The sequence below is a fragment of the Watersipora subatra genome, chromosome 4 (assembly GCF_963576615.1).
Source record: "Watersipora subatra chromosome 4, tzWatSuba1.1, whole genome shotgun sequence".
Taxonomy (NCBI): Eukaryota; Metazoa; Bryozoa; class Gymnolaemata; order Cheilostomatida; family Watersiporidae; genus Watersipora; species Watersipora subatra.
Window position 1 is genome coordinate 32152303 of NC_088711.1, and position 17719 is coordinate 32170021.

The following is a 17719-nucleotide window of genomic DNA, read 5'->3' on the forward strand; positions in this document are numbered from 1 at the left end:
CCAGTAAAAGGGTTTCAATTGAGCCATTTGCTTCACAAGCTTAGACTGAGATCATTCTTGAGAGTGAAAGGCATATTTGTCATGAACAAAAAATATGAGTGCTGTAGAAGGCAATAATAGAGTAATATAATAGCCACAAGCTTGAAGCACTACGTCACCCATCATGATCTTTGTTGCAGAGATTGTACATATCGAAATGACTTCACTGCGGTGTTCCCTGACACTAGCTATATTGACTTTCAAAACTCTACAAGGAACTTCACCAACATCATAGAAATTCAACCTGGCTTAGACAGGTGGAAGGTATGTTATTTTTTGAGAGATATGCTTAAACAGGTGGAAGGTATGTTTGTTTCTGAGAGATATGCTTAAACAGGTGGAAGGTATGTTTGTTTCTGAGAGATATGCTTAAACAGGTGGAAGGTATGTTTGTTTCTGAGAGATATGCTTAAACAGGTGGAAGTTATGCGCTGCTTCTAACTGAGATGCTTAGACAGGTGAAAGTTATGCGCTGTCTCTAACTGAGATGCTTAGACAGGTGGAAAGTTATGCCCGTCTCTAACTGAGATGCTTAGACAGGTGGAAATTATGCGCTGTCTCTAACTGAGATGCTTAGACAGGTGGAAGTTATGCGCTGTCTTTAACTGAGATGCTTAGACAGGTGGAAAGTTATGCGCTGTCTCTAACTGAGATGCTTAGACAGGTGGAAAGTATGCCTTGTCTCTGACTGAGAAGGCTAATCAGTCCAATTCATGCCTTCTGTTGAAGCTACTCTAGTATTCCTCTTCTGACACCACATAAGTCAGAAGTGGAGAACTGACTGGTTTGCTGACTTTGTTTAAAGTCATCAAACTTCATTTCAACAAAGTCTACTGCTGTATCTTACGTAAAGAGCTGTTGTTTTTCAGTTATAATGTTGTTAATTTCATAGTTATCAAATAATTTCCAAAATGTATGATTCTAGTTTTATTATTAATTTTCATCATTGATGAGATGTTGTCTTATGCAGGGCCTGTCCATTTATATCACAGTCTGGGATGACGATACTGGTGATGTGTCAATTTTGCAAAAGGATATGGTTGATGAGTTTGACTTGATAGTAGCTAATGATCCAGGTGCCCCGACTAAGGTGCATACTGAACCTGGAATTCGTTCTCAGAATAAGACACAGTACGTAGTTTAATATTCAACTATATAAATATATATAAATATGTATATATATATACTCATGCTACAGACAGTACTGTTTCGGCTATTGAAGCCTCATCAGTGCAGCTCAGGCAAGGGACACAAATCCCATTATCAATAAGAGTTGACTTCCTGCCATGAAACAACTAAGTTGCCTCTCAGACTTTAAGAAAGTCAATGTGCTGACGCCAGAGTGCTCAAATCACAAAAGTGATGAGCTTTGTAGCATTTATATATGTAAATACTACATTTTATAAATAAGCAAAATATTCCATGCAATCTTCAAAACATTTTTTGTTTGAGATTAAATAACATTTTGCTAACAATTTTTTGTAGACTCACATACAGCACTTTTGTAAAGTGTCCTGTGCCACCATCTACTACACCAACCACGACAACAACCACAACCCCTACCACGACAACTACAACTCCGACAACAACAACTACGACACCAACTACAACAACTACGACACCAACTACAACAACTACGACACCAACTACAACAACTACGACACCAACTACAACCACCACAACACCAACCACAACAACCACAACACCAACCACAACAACCACAACACCAACCACGACAACAACCACAACACCAACCACGACAACAACCACCACACCAACTACCACAACTACGACTGTGCCCACTACAACCACTACATCTACCACAACTACTACACCTGTACCAACAACCACTCTCCCTGACTGCCCAATACCTACACAAGGACCACCTTCTGGTTGCACAACAATTTGCTATGCCTCACCAGAAGTTAGACCAGGTTGGTTCTCATATAAATGTGGTTGTAGTATTTTAGTGTAATACATTATCGGGGAGGTAATTGCATCTGCCTTTGTTGTTATGGAGAACAGAGGGATCATTATGAAAGTCTATAATATATGAATTGGAAAGGTTTAAAACAATTATTCTATTGATACACTGAGGAATTCAGTGGGTCAATCAACAATTGCAGTAGTTGATTACTTAAGTAACGAACCAACAGAAATATTTATAGAATGTGAATGTAAAGAGGTGTTATTATTGCAATGGAAATATTGTGAATGATTTTTAGGCATTAGCTCATCTTTTCGAGTCTGGCTATCAACAGTAGCAAATATGGTCAATACTGCGCAATGTTTTCTAAAGGCAAATCATGCATTATTCCTTCTTATTCCTTCATTTAGAAAAACATGCGACAATCAGCGTATGTTGGTGTACATATAGAGTGAGACACTAGAAATACAATCAGCATATGTTGATGTACATATAGAGTGAGACAAGGACTAGAATTACAATCAGCGTATGTTGATGTACATATAGAGTGAGACGCTAGAAATACAATCAGCATATGTTGATGTACATATAGAGTGAGACAAGGACTAGAATTACAATCAGCGTATGTTGATGTACATATAGAGTGAGACAAGGACTAGAATTACAATCAGCATATGTTGATGTACATATAGAGTGAGACAAGGACTAGAATTACAATCAGTGTATGTTGATTATATACATATAGAGTGAGACAAGGACTAGAATTACAATCAGCGTATGTTGATTATATACATATAGAGTGAGACAAGGACTAGAATTGTTGATCAAAAACGTATTTCTTGATGGATCATAAGGTAAGTATTTGATTAAAAATTGTGATTTTGTAGTAAATTTCAAATACTAAATTAGTCATTAAAATAGTTTTCAGTTTGTTTTTTCTCATGCAGAGATAAAGTATATAAGATGTTGTTCATTTTGTTAAAATACTTACTCTAAATACTTACCCTAAATACTGTACATAAACTTATTTGGTGTTTGATACGTAACTTATGTAACATGTGTGCTGCATACATGTGTATAAAGACAATCTTTTGCTTACGATCAACTCAACGTGTGAGTTTTTTAACTGACAACGTAAAGTTTGAGTAAATGTTGAGCTCAACATATAAAGTAATTTTCCAAGTATTATATCTGAAGATTGTTAAAGTGTTGTAGTTTAGAATAACTGGCTGTGCAGAAGCTAGAAAAAATGTAAATGAAATATAAAATGTTGGAAAATAATAAAAGACATTTAAACTCGCTTAAAGTTTGTTTAGTCTGAGATAAAGTAAGTTACTCTGACATATCTGTGCTTCTGTACTTACATATTGCTTGTGTATATCTATCAACACATTTACCTCTACACCTACATATCACTGTATATCTCTATCAACACATTTACCTCTACACCTACATATCACTGAATATCTCTATCAACACATTTACCTCTACACCTACATATCACTGTATATCTCTATCAACACATTTACCTCTACATCTACATATAACTGAATATCTCTATCAACACATTTACCTCTACACCTACATATCACTGTATATCTCTATCAACACATTTACCTCTACACCTACATATCACTGAATATCTCTATCAACACATTTACCTCTACACCTACATATCACTCTATATCTCTATCAACACATTTACCTCTACATCTACATATCACTGTATATCTCTATCAACACATTTACCTCTACACCTACATATCACTGAATATCTCTATCAACACATTTACCTCTACATATACATATCACTGAATATCTCTATCAACACATTTACCTCTACACCTACATATCACTGTATATCTCTATCAACACATTTACCTCTACATCTACATATCACTGTATATCTCTATCAACACATTTACCTCTACATATACATATCACTGAATATCTCTATCAACACCTTTACCTCTACACCTTCATATCACTGAATATCTCTATCAACACATTTACCTCTACACCTACATATCACTGTATATCTCTATCAACACATTTACCTCTACATCTACATATCACTGAATATCTCTATCAACACATTTACCTCTACATCTACATATCACTGAATATCTCTATCAACACATTTACCTCTACATCTACATATCACTGTATATCTCTATCAACACATTTACCTCTACATCTACATATCACTGTATATCTCTATCAACACATTTACCTCTACATCTACATATCACTGTATATCTCTATCAACACATTTACCTCTACATCTACATATCACTGAATATCTCTATCAACACCTTTACCTCTACACCTTCATATCACTGTATATCTCTATCAACACATTTACCTCTACATCTACATATCACTGTATATCTCTATCAACACATTTACCTCTACATCTACATATCACTGTATATCTCTATCAACACATTTACCTCTACATCTACATATCACTGTATATCTCTATCAACACATTTACCTCTACATCTACATATCACTGAATATCTCTATCAACACCTTTACCTCTACACCTTCATATCACTGTATATCTCTATCAACACATTTACCTCTACATCTACATATCACTGTATATCTCTATCAACACATTTACCTCTACATCTACATATCACTGTATATCTCTATCAACACATTTACCTCTACATCTACATATCACTGTATATCTCTATCAACACATTTACCTCTACATCTACATATCACTGAATATCTCTATCAACACCTTTACCTCTACATCTACATATCACTGTATATCTCTATCAACACATTTACCTCTACATCTACATATCACTGTATATCTCTATCAACACCTTTACCTCTACATCTACATATCACTGTATATCTCTATCAACACATTTACCTCTACATCTACATATCACTGTATATCTCTATCAACACCTTTACCTCTACATCTACATATCACTGTATATCTCTATCAACACATTTACCTCTACATCTACATATCACTGTATATCTCTATCAACACATTTACCTCTACATCTACATATCACTGAATATCTCTATCAACACCTTTACCTCTACACCTTCATATCACTGTATATCTCTATCAACACATTTACCTCTACACCTACATATCACTGAATATCTCTATCAACACATTTACCTCTACACCTACATATCACTGAATATCTCTATCAACACATTTACCTCTACACCTACATATCACTGAATAGCTGACTAAACAATAAAATCAAAAAGTTAGTAAATAATAAAAGTAGAATAAGTTTGAACCAAGTAAAATATCTTAAAAACTTGAGCTATGCTGTTTCTATTGAATAGTCAATGCCAAAGGTCTGATCAATGAACAATTATGCTTTATTACACAGGTTTGCAGAAACTGGTTTCGTGCGATGTCGATGATGATGTACTTTGTGAAATATATCACTGCTCTGACAAACTCAAGGCTAAGATGTGTCCAAAATTATGCGGGTTATGCAGTCCAACACCTTTCCCATGTGTAAACAAACCAGCTTGTAGAAAGCTAGATTCTCTATTATGTCTTGCTGAATACTGTAATGACACTAGATCTGCAGAGGTAAGAAGGATATTATGTATTTAGCTTATGTCTTTTTATTATTAGCATTTATTGTTTGTTTACTTATCAATAGCACACCTAACCTGCAACCACCATGTTGGGCTTTAATACTCAAGATGCCATTGCTGGTGGTAGCAACAGCATCGTAACTCAAATTCCTCCCTCATCAAATGCAGTTAGTTTTTTCCAAATTGGTTTACCATTGACTTCTCATGTGTCATCCCTAGCACTGAGGCTCTCTTCCTCTCTCAATCTCTCTTCACTCCCTTTCTCCCTCTTTTTCCCTTCTTTTTCCCTTCTTTTTCTCTCTTTCTATTTCACCTCTCTCTCCTTTTATAAATTCCTCTCTCTCCCTTTTTAAATCCCTTTCTCTTCTTTTCTTTTTCTCCCTCTCTCTCCCTCTCCCCTCCTACCCTCTTCCCCCCCTTCTCCCCCTCCCACCCCTTCTCTCCCCCTCCCACCCCCTCTCTCCCCCTCCCGCGCCCTCTCTCCCCCTCCCACCTCCTCTCTCTCCCTGATAAACAGCCTCTGTATGTAGAAATTGATAAACATAGAAATAATAACAACAGGGACGAACATAACAACAGGGAGGAACATAACAACAGTGACGAACATAACAACAGTCACAAACATAACAACAGTCACGAACATAACAACAGTCGCGAACATAACAACAGTTGCGAACATAACAGTGACGAACATAACAACAGCCACGAACATAACAACAGTGAGTAACATAACAACAGTGACGAACATAACAACATTGACGAACATAACAACAGTGACGAACATAACAACAGGGACGAACATAACAGCAGTGACGAACATAACAACAGTGACGAACATAACAACAGTGACGAACATAACAACAGTGACGAACATAACAACAGTGAGCAATAGCAGACGCCAACCTGTTTGAAAGAGTAACTGACTGAGAGATGGAACTCATTGTGTCTTATACATCTTTCATAATTCTTCCATTCCAAATACTTAGCGTTGAGCCCTGAGCTGAAACTAATGCAGTCAGCTAAAGAGCTACTAGCATTAAACATATCAAAATAACGTAATATCTTATTTATTGCTGTTCTGTTATTTTTGCTTTTCAATAAAATTAATATAAATATGAGTTTATCCTGTTACTAGCTAATTTATAAATTTGCAGTGATTACCAAATACCTTAATTTGCAGCAGTAAAAAAGCTTAGTCAATCTATTTTTAATCTATCATTTTGCAGAAGGCTGACATGGGAGGCAAATTTAAACCTAGTTTCTATTTATGTTCAATAAAATCAGTTATCTGATGCACAACCTGTTGACATACATATACTGTAACTTAGTTCAAACACCGATAACATCAATTTAAATTTCTAGACTTCAAATATGTTGCAGTTCATTTAAAGATTCCTGGTACAGGTGTAGTGACCTTGTTTTAGCTAGGTGTTTTAAACATCTGTTCTTTTTAGCTTTGTCCTGTGACTTGTGGAGGGTGCACTATTCCTACAAGAGCCTGTGCTTCCTACCCGTGTGGAGACCATGGTCACTGCATCAACATGTATGATGGGTGAGTAAGGACCTCTGCCATAAACTGACAAGGTTTATGCTCTTATTGTCTGTTAATCACTTCAGCCTAGCACATCGAAAAGTCTCAAATTTCTTTGCTACATAAAATGCAATTGTGATACCAGTAATATAGCTTTGGTGGTTTTAGTCCCTCTCAGACATGTTCATACTAGCTACTTGAAACCATCGTTGTGGAACATTAAAAGAGCTGCTAGACCTCATGGTAGTTCTTCACTGTTCTGGATGGCAAACTCATTCGGCATAAGAAGATCGTCTGGAGTTGTCAAAAATTATTCTATTAAAAAGATGCAATTCGTTGTTTACAATCACGAGACAATGTGCACATGATGAGTCATGATGAGCACCTGATGAATCATGATGAGCACCTGATGAGTCATGAGGAGCACCTGATGAGTCAAATGGGAAACTAGTTAATTTAATCATGTTTTTCTTAATCAATCTATTTTTATACTTTGATAACATAGGAGAAGTTCTGCAGTACTCTCAGTAATATTTGCACCAAACCATCTACCAAGTTTCAGGGCATAATTGCTGTTTTAAGACCAGATGTATTGTTGTTTTACTACACTTGATTGCAGTTAAAAGACTTGCAGGAAAAAACTCTTCATTTTAGAAATTATGAGTGCAAATGTGATAAAGGGTATACTGGAGCGACCTGTGACGTTCATGAATCAGCTCGAGCTCGTCGAGAAATCTCGGAAAAGTTGAATCATAAGTTGTCTCTCTCTGTTTTGACACAGCTGTCAAAGGGTGACCAGAAGAAGGTACGTTTAATAATACACACCATATTCTCATCATATTACATGAGTTTAATAATACACACCATATTCTCATCATATTTCATGAGTTTAATAATGCATACCATATTCTCATCATATTACATGAGTATAATAATACATACCATATTCTCATCATATTACATGAGTTTAATAATACATACCATATTCTCATCATATTACATGAGTTTAATAATACATACCATATTCTCATCATATTACATGAGTTTAATAATACACACCATATTCTCATCATATTACATGAGTTTAATAATACACACCATATTCTCATCATATTACATGAGTTTAATAATACATACCATATTCTCATCATATTACATGAGTTTAATAATACATACCATATTCTCATCATATTACATGAGTTTAATAATGCATACCATATTCTCATCATATTACATGAGTTTAATAATACATACCATATTCTCATCATATTACATGAGTTTAATAATACATACCATATTCTCATCATATTACATGAGTTTAATAATGCATACCATATTCTCATCATATTACATGAGTTTAATAATACATACCATATTCTCATCATATTACATGAGTTTAATAATACATACCATATTCTCATCATATTACATGAGTTTAATAATACACACCATATTCTCATCATATTTCATGAGTTTAATAATGCATACCATATTCTTATCATATTACATGAGTATAATAATACATACCATATTCTCATCATATTACATGAGTTTAATAATACATACCATATTTTCATCATACTACATGAGTATAATAATACATACCATATTCTCATCATATTACATGAGTTTAATAATACATACCATATTCCCATCATATTACATGAGTTTAATAATACATACCATATTCTCATCATATTACATGAGTTTAATAATACATACCATATTCTCATCATATTACATGAGTTTAATAATACATACCATATTCTCATCATATTACATGAGTTTAATAATGCATACCATATTCTCATCATATTACATGAGTTTAATAATACATACCATATTCTCATCATATTACATGAGTTTAATAATACATACCATATTCTCATTGTTACACGAGATTAATAATACATACCATATTCTCATGGTTACATGAATACTTGGATCTGACTTCGAAGAAACTGCATGAAATTTGAATGCTCATTAATAAGAATGCTAAAAAAAATCTCAATAGCCTTCAATTACAAAACTATTGAGTCTAACAAGGTGGCTATAAATTGTGGATTATCCTCTCTTTCCATTTTTTTCAAAAAACTATTGCAAGATTCACGCTTTTGGGAAAAATATTGATAATTTTAGAGTGTAGTTTTTGAAAGACATGTTAATGTTACTAAGGCTTGTATTTTATTTTTGGTTGTAATTGTAAATGAGCAGAAGTTTTGATCTCTGTCGGTTTATAAAACTGCAGGCTACATTTAAACACTGTCGTGAGCAGTGTTGGCGGCATGTGCATGAAACTAGGTGCGCTGTTCTTTTTCTCAATAAACAACTGTTACATTTTTCAGCTGAAGAATGCAATATCGGCTTGGGCAATGTGGTCCTTCCTTCATAAAAACCTTTGCTCAAACTTTTTGATTAGCTCTACACTATGTATTTATTAGTCATTGTTTTCACTAGTCTTTGTTTTCACTAGTCTTTGTTTTCACTAGTCTTTGTTTTCACTAGTCTCTGTTTTTACTAGTCTCTGTTTTCACTAGTCTCTGTTTTCACTAGTCTCTGTTTTCACTAGTCTCTGTTTTCACTAGTCTTTGTTTTCACTAGTCTTTGTTTTCACTAGTCTCTGTTTTCACTAGTCTCTGTTTTCACTAGTCTCTGTTTTCACTAGTCTCTGTTTTCACTAGTCTCTGTTTTCACTAGTCTCTGTTTTCACTAGTCTCTGTTTTCACTAGTCTCTGTTTTCACTAGTCTCTGTTTTCACTAGTCTTTGTTTTCACTAGTCTTTGTTTTCACTAGTCTCTGTTTTCACTAGTCTCTGTTTTCACTAGTCTCTGTTTTCACTAGTCTCTGTTTTCACTAGTCTCTGTTTTCACTAGTCTTTGTTTTCACTAGTCTTTGTTTTCACTAGTCTCTGTTTTCACTAGTCTCTGTTTTCACTAGTCTCTGTTTTCACTAGTCTCTGTTTTCACTAGTCTTTGTTTACACTAGTCTTTGTTTTCGCTAGTCTTTGTTTTCACTAGTCTTTGTTTTCACTAGTCTCTGTTTTCACTAGTCTCTGTTTTCACTAGTCTCTGTTTTCACTAGTCTCTGTTTTTACTAGTCTTTGTTTACACTAGTCTTTGTTTTCACTAGTCTCTGTTTTCACTAGTCTCTGTTTTCACTAGTCTCTGTTTTCACTAATCTCTGTTTTCACTAGTCTTTGTTTTCACTAGTCTCTGTTTTCACTAGTCTCTGTTTTCACTAGTCTCTGTTTTCACTAGTCTCTGTTTTGTAAGAAACATTGCTGCCTTTTATATCTGTAACATTCAGAATTTCTCACATGTTTAACATAGAAAATCTGTGCAACAAATCACTTATACAGACTGAGTATTACCCTGAATTATATAATGACCAGAGAAACTTCATCAGTGATATGGTTGGCTAGGAAAAACTCATGACACACTGTGTGACCTTAGCAGAAAACCTTTTTCAGTACACTGAATTAGCATATCTCAATACTCGGCTCATAAGTTTCTCAAAAGTGTTACATACCGTACATGTATTGGAATGCTATAGGCAGCAAATACCTGTTGTATTCTGATCTGGTCAATCATGCATGCAGTTTGAAATACAAACATCTGTGAGGGTTTTTTTTAGTAACAAGTTACTACGTGACTCATATCTCTGTCCAACCAATTATTTCATGATAACATAATTGATCTGCATTCTCCATTGTCTACAAAATCATTCTATAGTCAGATTTTAGCAAATGATATGACTGGTATAATTTTCTTTGTCCTTATCTGCCCATAATGGTATGTTATGGGCAGATAAGTCCTTATCTGGACTTATCTGCCCATAACGGTATGTTATGGGCAGATAAGTCCAGATAAGTCCTTATTTGGACAAACGATTTGTTACATGAATTTGCAAGGTTATGAGCATGAGAAGTCCTAAATTTAACAGTTACATGTATAATATGTAGCACTGTATCCTATAACAGAGTTGCAACTATAAAAAGCTTATTTGAAAGTCATTCAAAAGGCTAAGGCAATAGTTTTATGGGAAAAAATAATCACTTTGTAAGAGCAGATAACTCTATAATTGCATTTATTGCCTAAATAGATGAAACCCATCTATTAAAAGCACACCAATTGTCGGTCATCCATTTAAACATGAGCAGATAACTTTAGCTAGAAAGAATTCTTCCAACTGAGCAGGGTAATACGCATCGGCTAGTTGACTTTCATCGCTACATTCTTATGGGTACAGGAATATAGAATTACCCTACATGTATATCTTATACTTGTAGAGTTACCATGAGGAACCAGAGGTCATTGCCAGTTTGGCTGGAGTCGTGGCAGCGGTAACCGGTATCTCAGCGCTTACCATCATCGCAGTCATCATGATAATTCGGAGCAAACAAATAAGAAACTGAATCTTTAGATAGCCATTAGCTCTTCTGTTTTATTAAAGCATTCAACATGAATTATTAACAAGGTTTTGTAATATCTCATTATTTGTCAGAAGTTACAAGAACAATAATGAATGGCTTTGAATGATATTTGCAGTTTTATATGACTCTCCTTATAAAGTGAGAATAATTAAAAACCTTTTGAGAAATGATAAACTTCTGGTGGTTGTTTAGAAGTAGAACTCAATTGAAATACGCCTGGAGTGAATTGAATTGAGTGGTTGAATAAGTGAATTAAATTGAATGAATGAGTGAATTGAAATCACTAACCAGGACTGTTTGCTCGACTTTGACTACAGCTTCTGAAAAAGAAGCCATGCTCTTGCTGCAACTTGTATCATTGACTTAAAATACACAATAAGTTTTCTATCAAAGGATTAATGAGTTCATGACTAAAAATGCAAAAATTCAAGTATAAATCCACAATAAAAGTGCTGTTGGACACCTTGCACATAAGTCCTATGCGTATGTACTATACATATGGTGGTCGGACACCTTGCACATAAGCCCTATGCGTATGTACTATACATATGGTGGTCGGACACCTTGCACATAAGTCCTATGCGTATGTACTATACATATGGTGGTCGGACACCTTGTACTTAAGCCCTATGCGTATGTACTATACATATGGTGGTCGGACACCTTGCACATAAGTCCTATGCGTATGTACTATACATATGGTGGTCGGACACCTTGTACTTAAGCCCTATGCATATGTACTATACATATGGTGGTCGGACACCTTGCACATAAGTCCTATGCGTATGTAATATACATATGTTGGTCGGACACCTTGCACCTAAGCCCTATGCGTATGTACTATACATATGGTGGTCGGACACCTTGCACATAAGCTCTATGCGTATGTACTATACATATGGTGGTCGGACACCTTGCACATAAGCTCTATGCGTATGTACTATACATATGGTGGTCAGACACCTTGCACATAAGCTCTATGCGTATGTACTATACATGTGGTAGTCGGACACCTTGCACATAAGCCCTATGCGTATGTACTATACATATGGTGGTCGGACACCTTGCACATAAGCCCTATGCGTATGTACTATACATATGGTAATTAGATTCAAATCATGTACCCCTCATAATTGTGGAAACATTACAGTAGTTTGTTGCAATGGCAGAGATACATGATAGTGCATGATAACTGAGTCACAGAATTGTCATTAATTGTGGATACGTGTGCACTGATCATGGAAGCATTACTGATCATGGAAGCATTACAAGCTGCCTTTTAAACAGTTGAGGGTTTTAGGCCCTAATAGACAACAGCGATAGCAGTTATAAAATGTTGTTTATGCTAAATAAAGGACTTGAAAGACTCTTAGAATAGTAAGTCAAAAACGCTTGTGTAAGTTCCGGGAACTTGAGTAAAATATGTCTGTTGTCTGCTGTTTTAATGATAAAATTGAAAGAGAAAGCAACTGATAACTTTAAGCTCGATATAATAAAGGAAGCCAACAAGTCGCCTTTGCATGGCTCCAGACCAAATTGACTTTCTCCCATGTGTCTATTACCTCTTGCACTAATGAATTATTCTCCCATGTGTCTATTACCTCTTGCACTAGTGAGTTATTCTCCCATGTGTCTATTACCTCTTGCACTAGTGAGTTATTCTCCCATGTGTCTATTACCTCTTGCAATAGTGAATTATTCTCCCATGTGCCTATTACCTCTTGCAATAGTGAATTATTCTCCCATGTGTCTATTACCTCTTGCACTAGTGAATTATTCTCCCATGTGTCTATTACCTCTTGCACTAATGAATTATTCTCCCATGTGCCTATTACCTCTTGCAATAGTGAATTATTCTCCCATGTGCCTATTACCTCTTGCAATAGTGAATTATTTTCCCGTGTGTCTATTACCTCTTGCACTAGTGGTTATTCTCCCATTTGTCTATTACCTCTTGCACTAATGAATTATTCTCCCATGTGCCTATTACCTCTTGCAATAGTGAATTATTTTCCCGTGTGTCTATTACCTCTTGCAATAGTGAGTTATTCTCCCATTTGTCTATTACCTCTTGCAATAGTGAGTTATTCTCCCATTTGTCTATTACCTCTTGCACTAGTGAGTTATTCTCCCATGTGCCTATTACCTCTTGCAATAGTGAATTATTTTCCCGTGTGTCTATTACCTCTTGCACTAGTGGTTATTCTCCCATTTGTCTATTACCTCTTGCACTAATGAATTATTCTCCCATGTGCCTATTACCTCTTGCAATAGTGAATTATTTTCCCGTGTGTCTATTACCTCTTGCAATAGTGAGTTATTCTCCCATTTGTCTATTACCTCTTGCAATAGTGAGTTATTCTCCCATTTGTCTATTACCTCTTGCACTAATGAATTATTCTCCCATGTGCCTATTACCTCTTGCAATAGTGAATTATTTTCCCGTGTGCCTATTACCTCTTGCAATAGTGAGTTATTCTCCCATTTGTCTATTACCTCTTGCAATAGTGAGTTATTCTCCCATTTGTCTATTACCTCTTGCACTAGTGAGTTATTCTCCCATGTGCCTATTACCTCTTGCAATAGTGAATTATTTTCCCGTGTGTCTATTACCTCTTGCACTAGTGGTTATTCTCCCATGTGTCTATTACCTCTTGCAATGGTGAGTTATTTAGATTTTGATGCTAGAGATCAATTCTGGCTGTCAACTATTGAAATAGTTCCTCAACCAATGGTAATTAGCTGAAATGGCATGTTTTGGGAAAGATAAAGCTGTGGCTAGTCAATCAGCTCTTGCCAGCAATATTGAATTAGCACCAAGCTTGACATGTTTTGGTCTCCCCGCTACGACGATAACTCAATATTGAAAGTGCTTTTATCTTTCACTGCATTTCAAGAAATGAACGCATTCTAACACTACGTGTAGGATAAAAGTCGATGCAAACACAGTTAGCTTTGCTTGAGCATCAGTGTTGGTGTGGATAAATTACTTATATATCGTTGCATTACCAAGAAAACCGTATCACATGAGCATCATATTTTGCTCATGCTGATGAAGCGACAGAAGGTTGAAAAGCATAAGAATTATGTACAATGAGCCTGATAGCTTTGTGGAAAAGCTTTGTAAACTAACTCCTTGATAGCCAATCTGAGGCATAAAATAATTCCTGTCATGCCTTTACAAATGCAATTCGTTCTTTCTGCCTAAATTAATCTTAGCTAAGTTGAATATGAAAAACATACTAATAATATCTGTATTTCAACATTTCTCATCTTTCAGAAAAAAGATTGAACGACTACAAAGGTCAAAATTTGACTTCTTGGGATGTTGTTAGTATTCATTGGTTGGTTGTGCAGTGTGAGTCTTTCATTAGTGACATTGTTAGTAGTCATTGGTCGGTTGTGCAGTGTGAGTCCTTCACTAGTGACATTGTTAGTAGTCATTGGTCGGTTGTGCAGTGTGCGTCCTTCACTAGTGACATTGTTAGTAGTCATTGGTCGGTTGTGCTGTGCGAGTCTTTCACTAGTGACATTGTTAGTAGTCATTGGTTGGTTGTGCAGTGCGAGTCTTTCACTAGTGACATTGTTAGTAGTCATTGGTTGGTTGTGCAGTGTGAGTCTTTTACTAGTGACATTGTTAGTAGTCATTGGTTGGTTGTGCTGTGTGAGTCTTTTACTAGTGACATTGTTAGTAGTCATTAGTTGGTTGTGCAGTGTGAGTCTTTTACTAGTGACATTGTTAGTAGTCATTAGTTGGTTGTGCAGTGTGAGTCCTTCACTAGTGACATTGTTAGTAGTCATTGGTTGGTTGTGCTGTGTGAGTCTTTTACTAGTGACATTGTTAGTAGTCATTAGTTGGTTGTGCAGTGTGAGTCTTTTACTAGTGACATTGTTAGTAGTCATTGGTTGGTTGTGCAGTGTGAGTTTTTCAAGCTACTTACTTTTGCTCATTTTATTGCTCAGATTGTCGATGACTAGTTCTGGCTCGAAGCAAAAACTTATGTTTCGTGCTTCTGTACATACGTATGTATAGATGTATATGCATGTAAGTGTTATTTCTAAGTTGGCTGTCACTAGTGTTGACAGATAATAGCAAATGATGCAACTTTATGGACAGCCTTTCACTCAAGGTTGTAAGCAGTGTACACTTTAACGGTAAACTATTTCTAACGGTAAATGATTGTTAACAGTAATCAACTGTTAAGAGTAAATGATTGTTACAATAAATGATTGTTAACAGTAATCAACTGTTAAGAGTAAATGATTGTTACAATAAATGATTGTTAACAGTAATCAACTGTTAAGAGTAAATGATTATTAACAGTAAGAGCTAACTACAGATATTTGTCAACAGTAAATTATCTGTCATAATAAGATTGGTTGACTGTGACTGGGCTGTTGACACTGGCTTATTGCTAAAACGGATAAAAGCTAGCAATAATAACTTTTCAACAATGAAGGTTTGATCCAGGTTGAATTATATTTATGCTCCTTGCATGATTACATTCACATAACAGGTTTTAGACAAGTAGAGTGAGCAATGTTATAGCAGCAATAACGTGTATACAAATTCACATTGCGAGGAGAATAGACTAACTTCTGCCAAAGCGTGTTAAGAAGCTACTTATGTGTGCCAGTAATTCATAACAGGAGAGCTGGAATGGCATGCAACCACCCTGTCTATTGCAGATACATGTCAGGATGTAACATGTTTATCATAAAATACTAAAGGAACTCTCACCATTATTTCATGACGTTCTGAGTGTTTCAAGTGTGGACATGCCTTTTGAATTGCTCTTCGTGTGAGACACTCGCTGGTTCCTGATCAAACAGGAGCAACATGAGCGGATGATTTCATGTGAGTGTCCACTGCAGTTTAGCTATAAAACATTTATAGGGTGTTTCATTCATAATCACCACAACGAAACTGTAATTCGAGAGCCAAAATAAATAGAAAAATGACAATGCACTATTATTAGGTTAGGATCTACTCAAAATGCACTATTATTAGGATCTACCCACAATGCACTATTATTAGGATCTACCCAAAATGCTCAAAACTTAAAATAGGAATAGGTCTATGTCATTCTCGCCGCTGGCCTAAAATTTTTTAGTGGTTTGCGCCTTACAATATTTGCTAATCAATATACTCAGGAATTTTGTTGCTGGTGTATCTTTTAGCAACGTTATTTGTATAAGTCTTGCAGGCTTTCTTATCTACGTGCCATTCAGAATCAGTGCTCTCACTAAAAGTCAGTGTTGACATAGGCTGAGCGTTTAAATGCTGAAGTAGGTACAGATGTCATCATCGTATGCTGCCTGCAGCATCAAACTAATGTGCGGCATGTTTGTATCTTCTTGAATAGTTTTTTTATTCTGTTGGCAACGAGTACACTTTTTGAGTCACATTTTGTCTTTTACTAAGAAAACTAATGTCATAAATATTGAATGCGTGAAAGAATTGTTAAAAATACCCTTGATAGCGTAACTTTATAGGCAAACATACTCCTGTAGCAAATATAATTAAAAACTGGAACTTTTTACAAGGTTTGTAAGGAGAACATCTGCTTGCGTAATCATTATTAACACATGAGTGTGATACTTGGAGTTGACCATCGGTTCTGTATAACACACTGAATCACACTAGCTGTCACGCTGTTCTGTCACGCTGTTCTGTCACGCTGTTCTGTCACGCTGTTCTGTCACGCTGTTCTGTCACGCTGTTCTGTCACGCTGTTCTGTGACGCTGAGCTGAGACTGTTGATGGAGTGGTATTCATCTAACTTGCAACCTCTAGATAAGAATGTTTGCACCTCTAATTATAGCTGATAACGGTAAGTGGTAAGCCTATTAGAGTGGCGATAATACTGACAACCTACGTGTGTGTTGTAAACACTTTCTCCCCTCAAGTAGGCGTGCCTTTTCTAGCTTTGAGTAAGAAAGGCCTACCTGTTACCTACCTTTCGACAGTAAGATATTTACCAGTACATACGATGAAGCATTGTAAACTGCAACTAATAGATTGGATCAGCTCAAAGGAATAAATAAGCCATTTTTCTCAGATGTCCCTTGGGTGGAAGCCAGAATCGTCTTCCCTTAAGGTTTAATGTGAAATGTCTGATACTAATTCCATTATTGCAATAGAAACTGGTAATAGACGGTAGAAGGAAGCAACGCAAGCTGATGTTCTAGA

General features: G+C 35.7%; 1 protein-coding gene across 1 annotated transcript; it reads left to right on the forward strand.

Moving 5' to 3' along the window:
- The first annotated feature begins 1057 nt into the window (after positions 1–1057).
- On the forward strand, positions 1058–11518 carry LOC137394589 (zonadhesin-like). Its single transcript, XM_068081322.1, has 6 exons — positions 1058–1170; positions 1525–1973; positions 5347–5555; positions 7018–7115; positions 7749–7899; positions 11383–11518. The coding sequence occupies exons 1-6, from the start codon at positions 1076–1078 to the stop codon at positions 11506–11508; spliced, it is 1128 nt and encodes a 375-aa protein (XP_067937423.1). The 5' UTR covers positions 1058–1075; the 3' UTR covers positions 11509–11518.
- The last annotated feature ends 6201 nt before the right edge of the window (positions 11519–17719 follow it).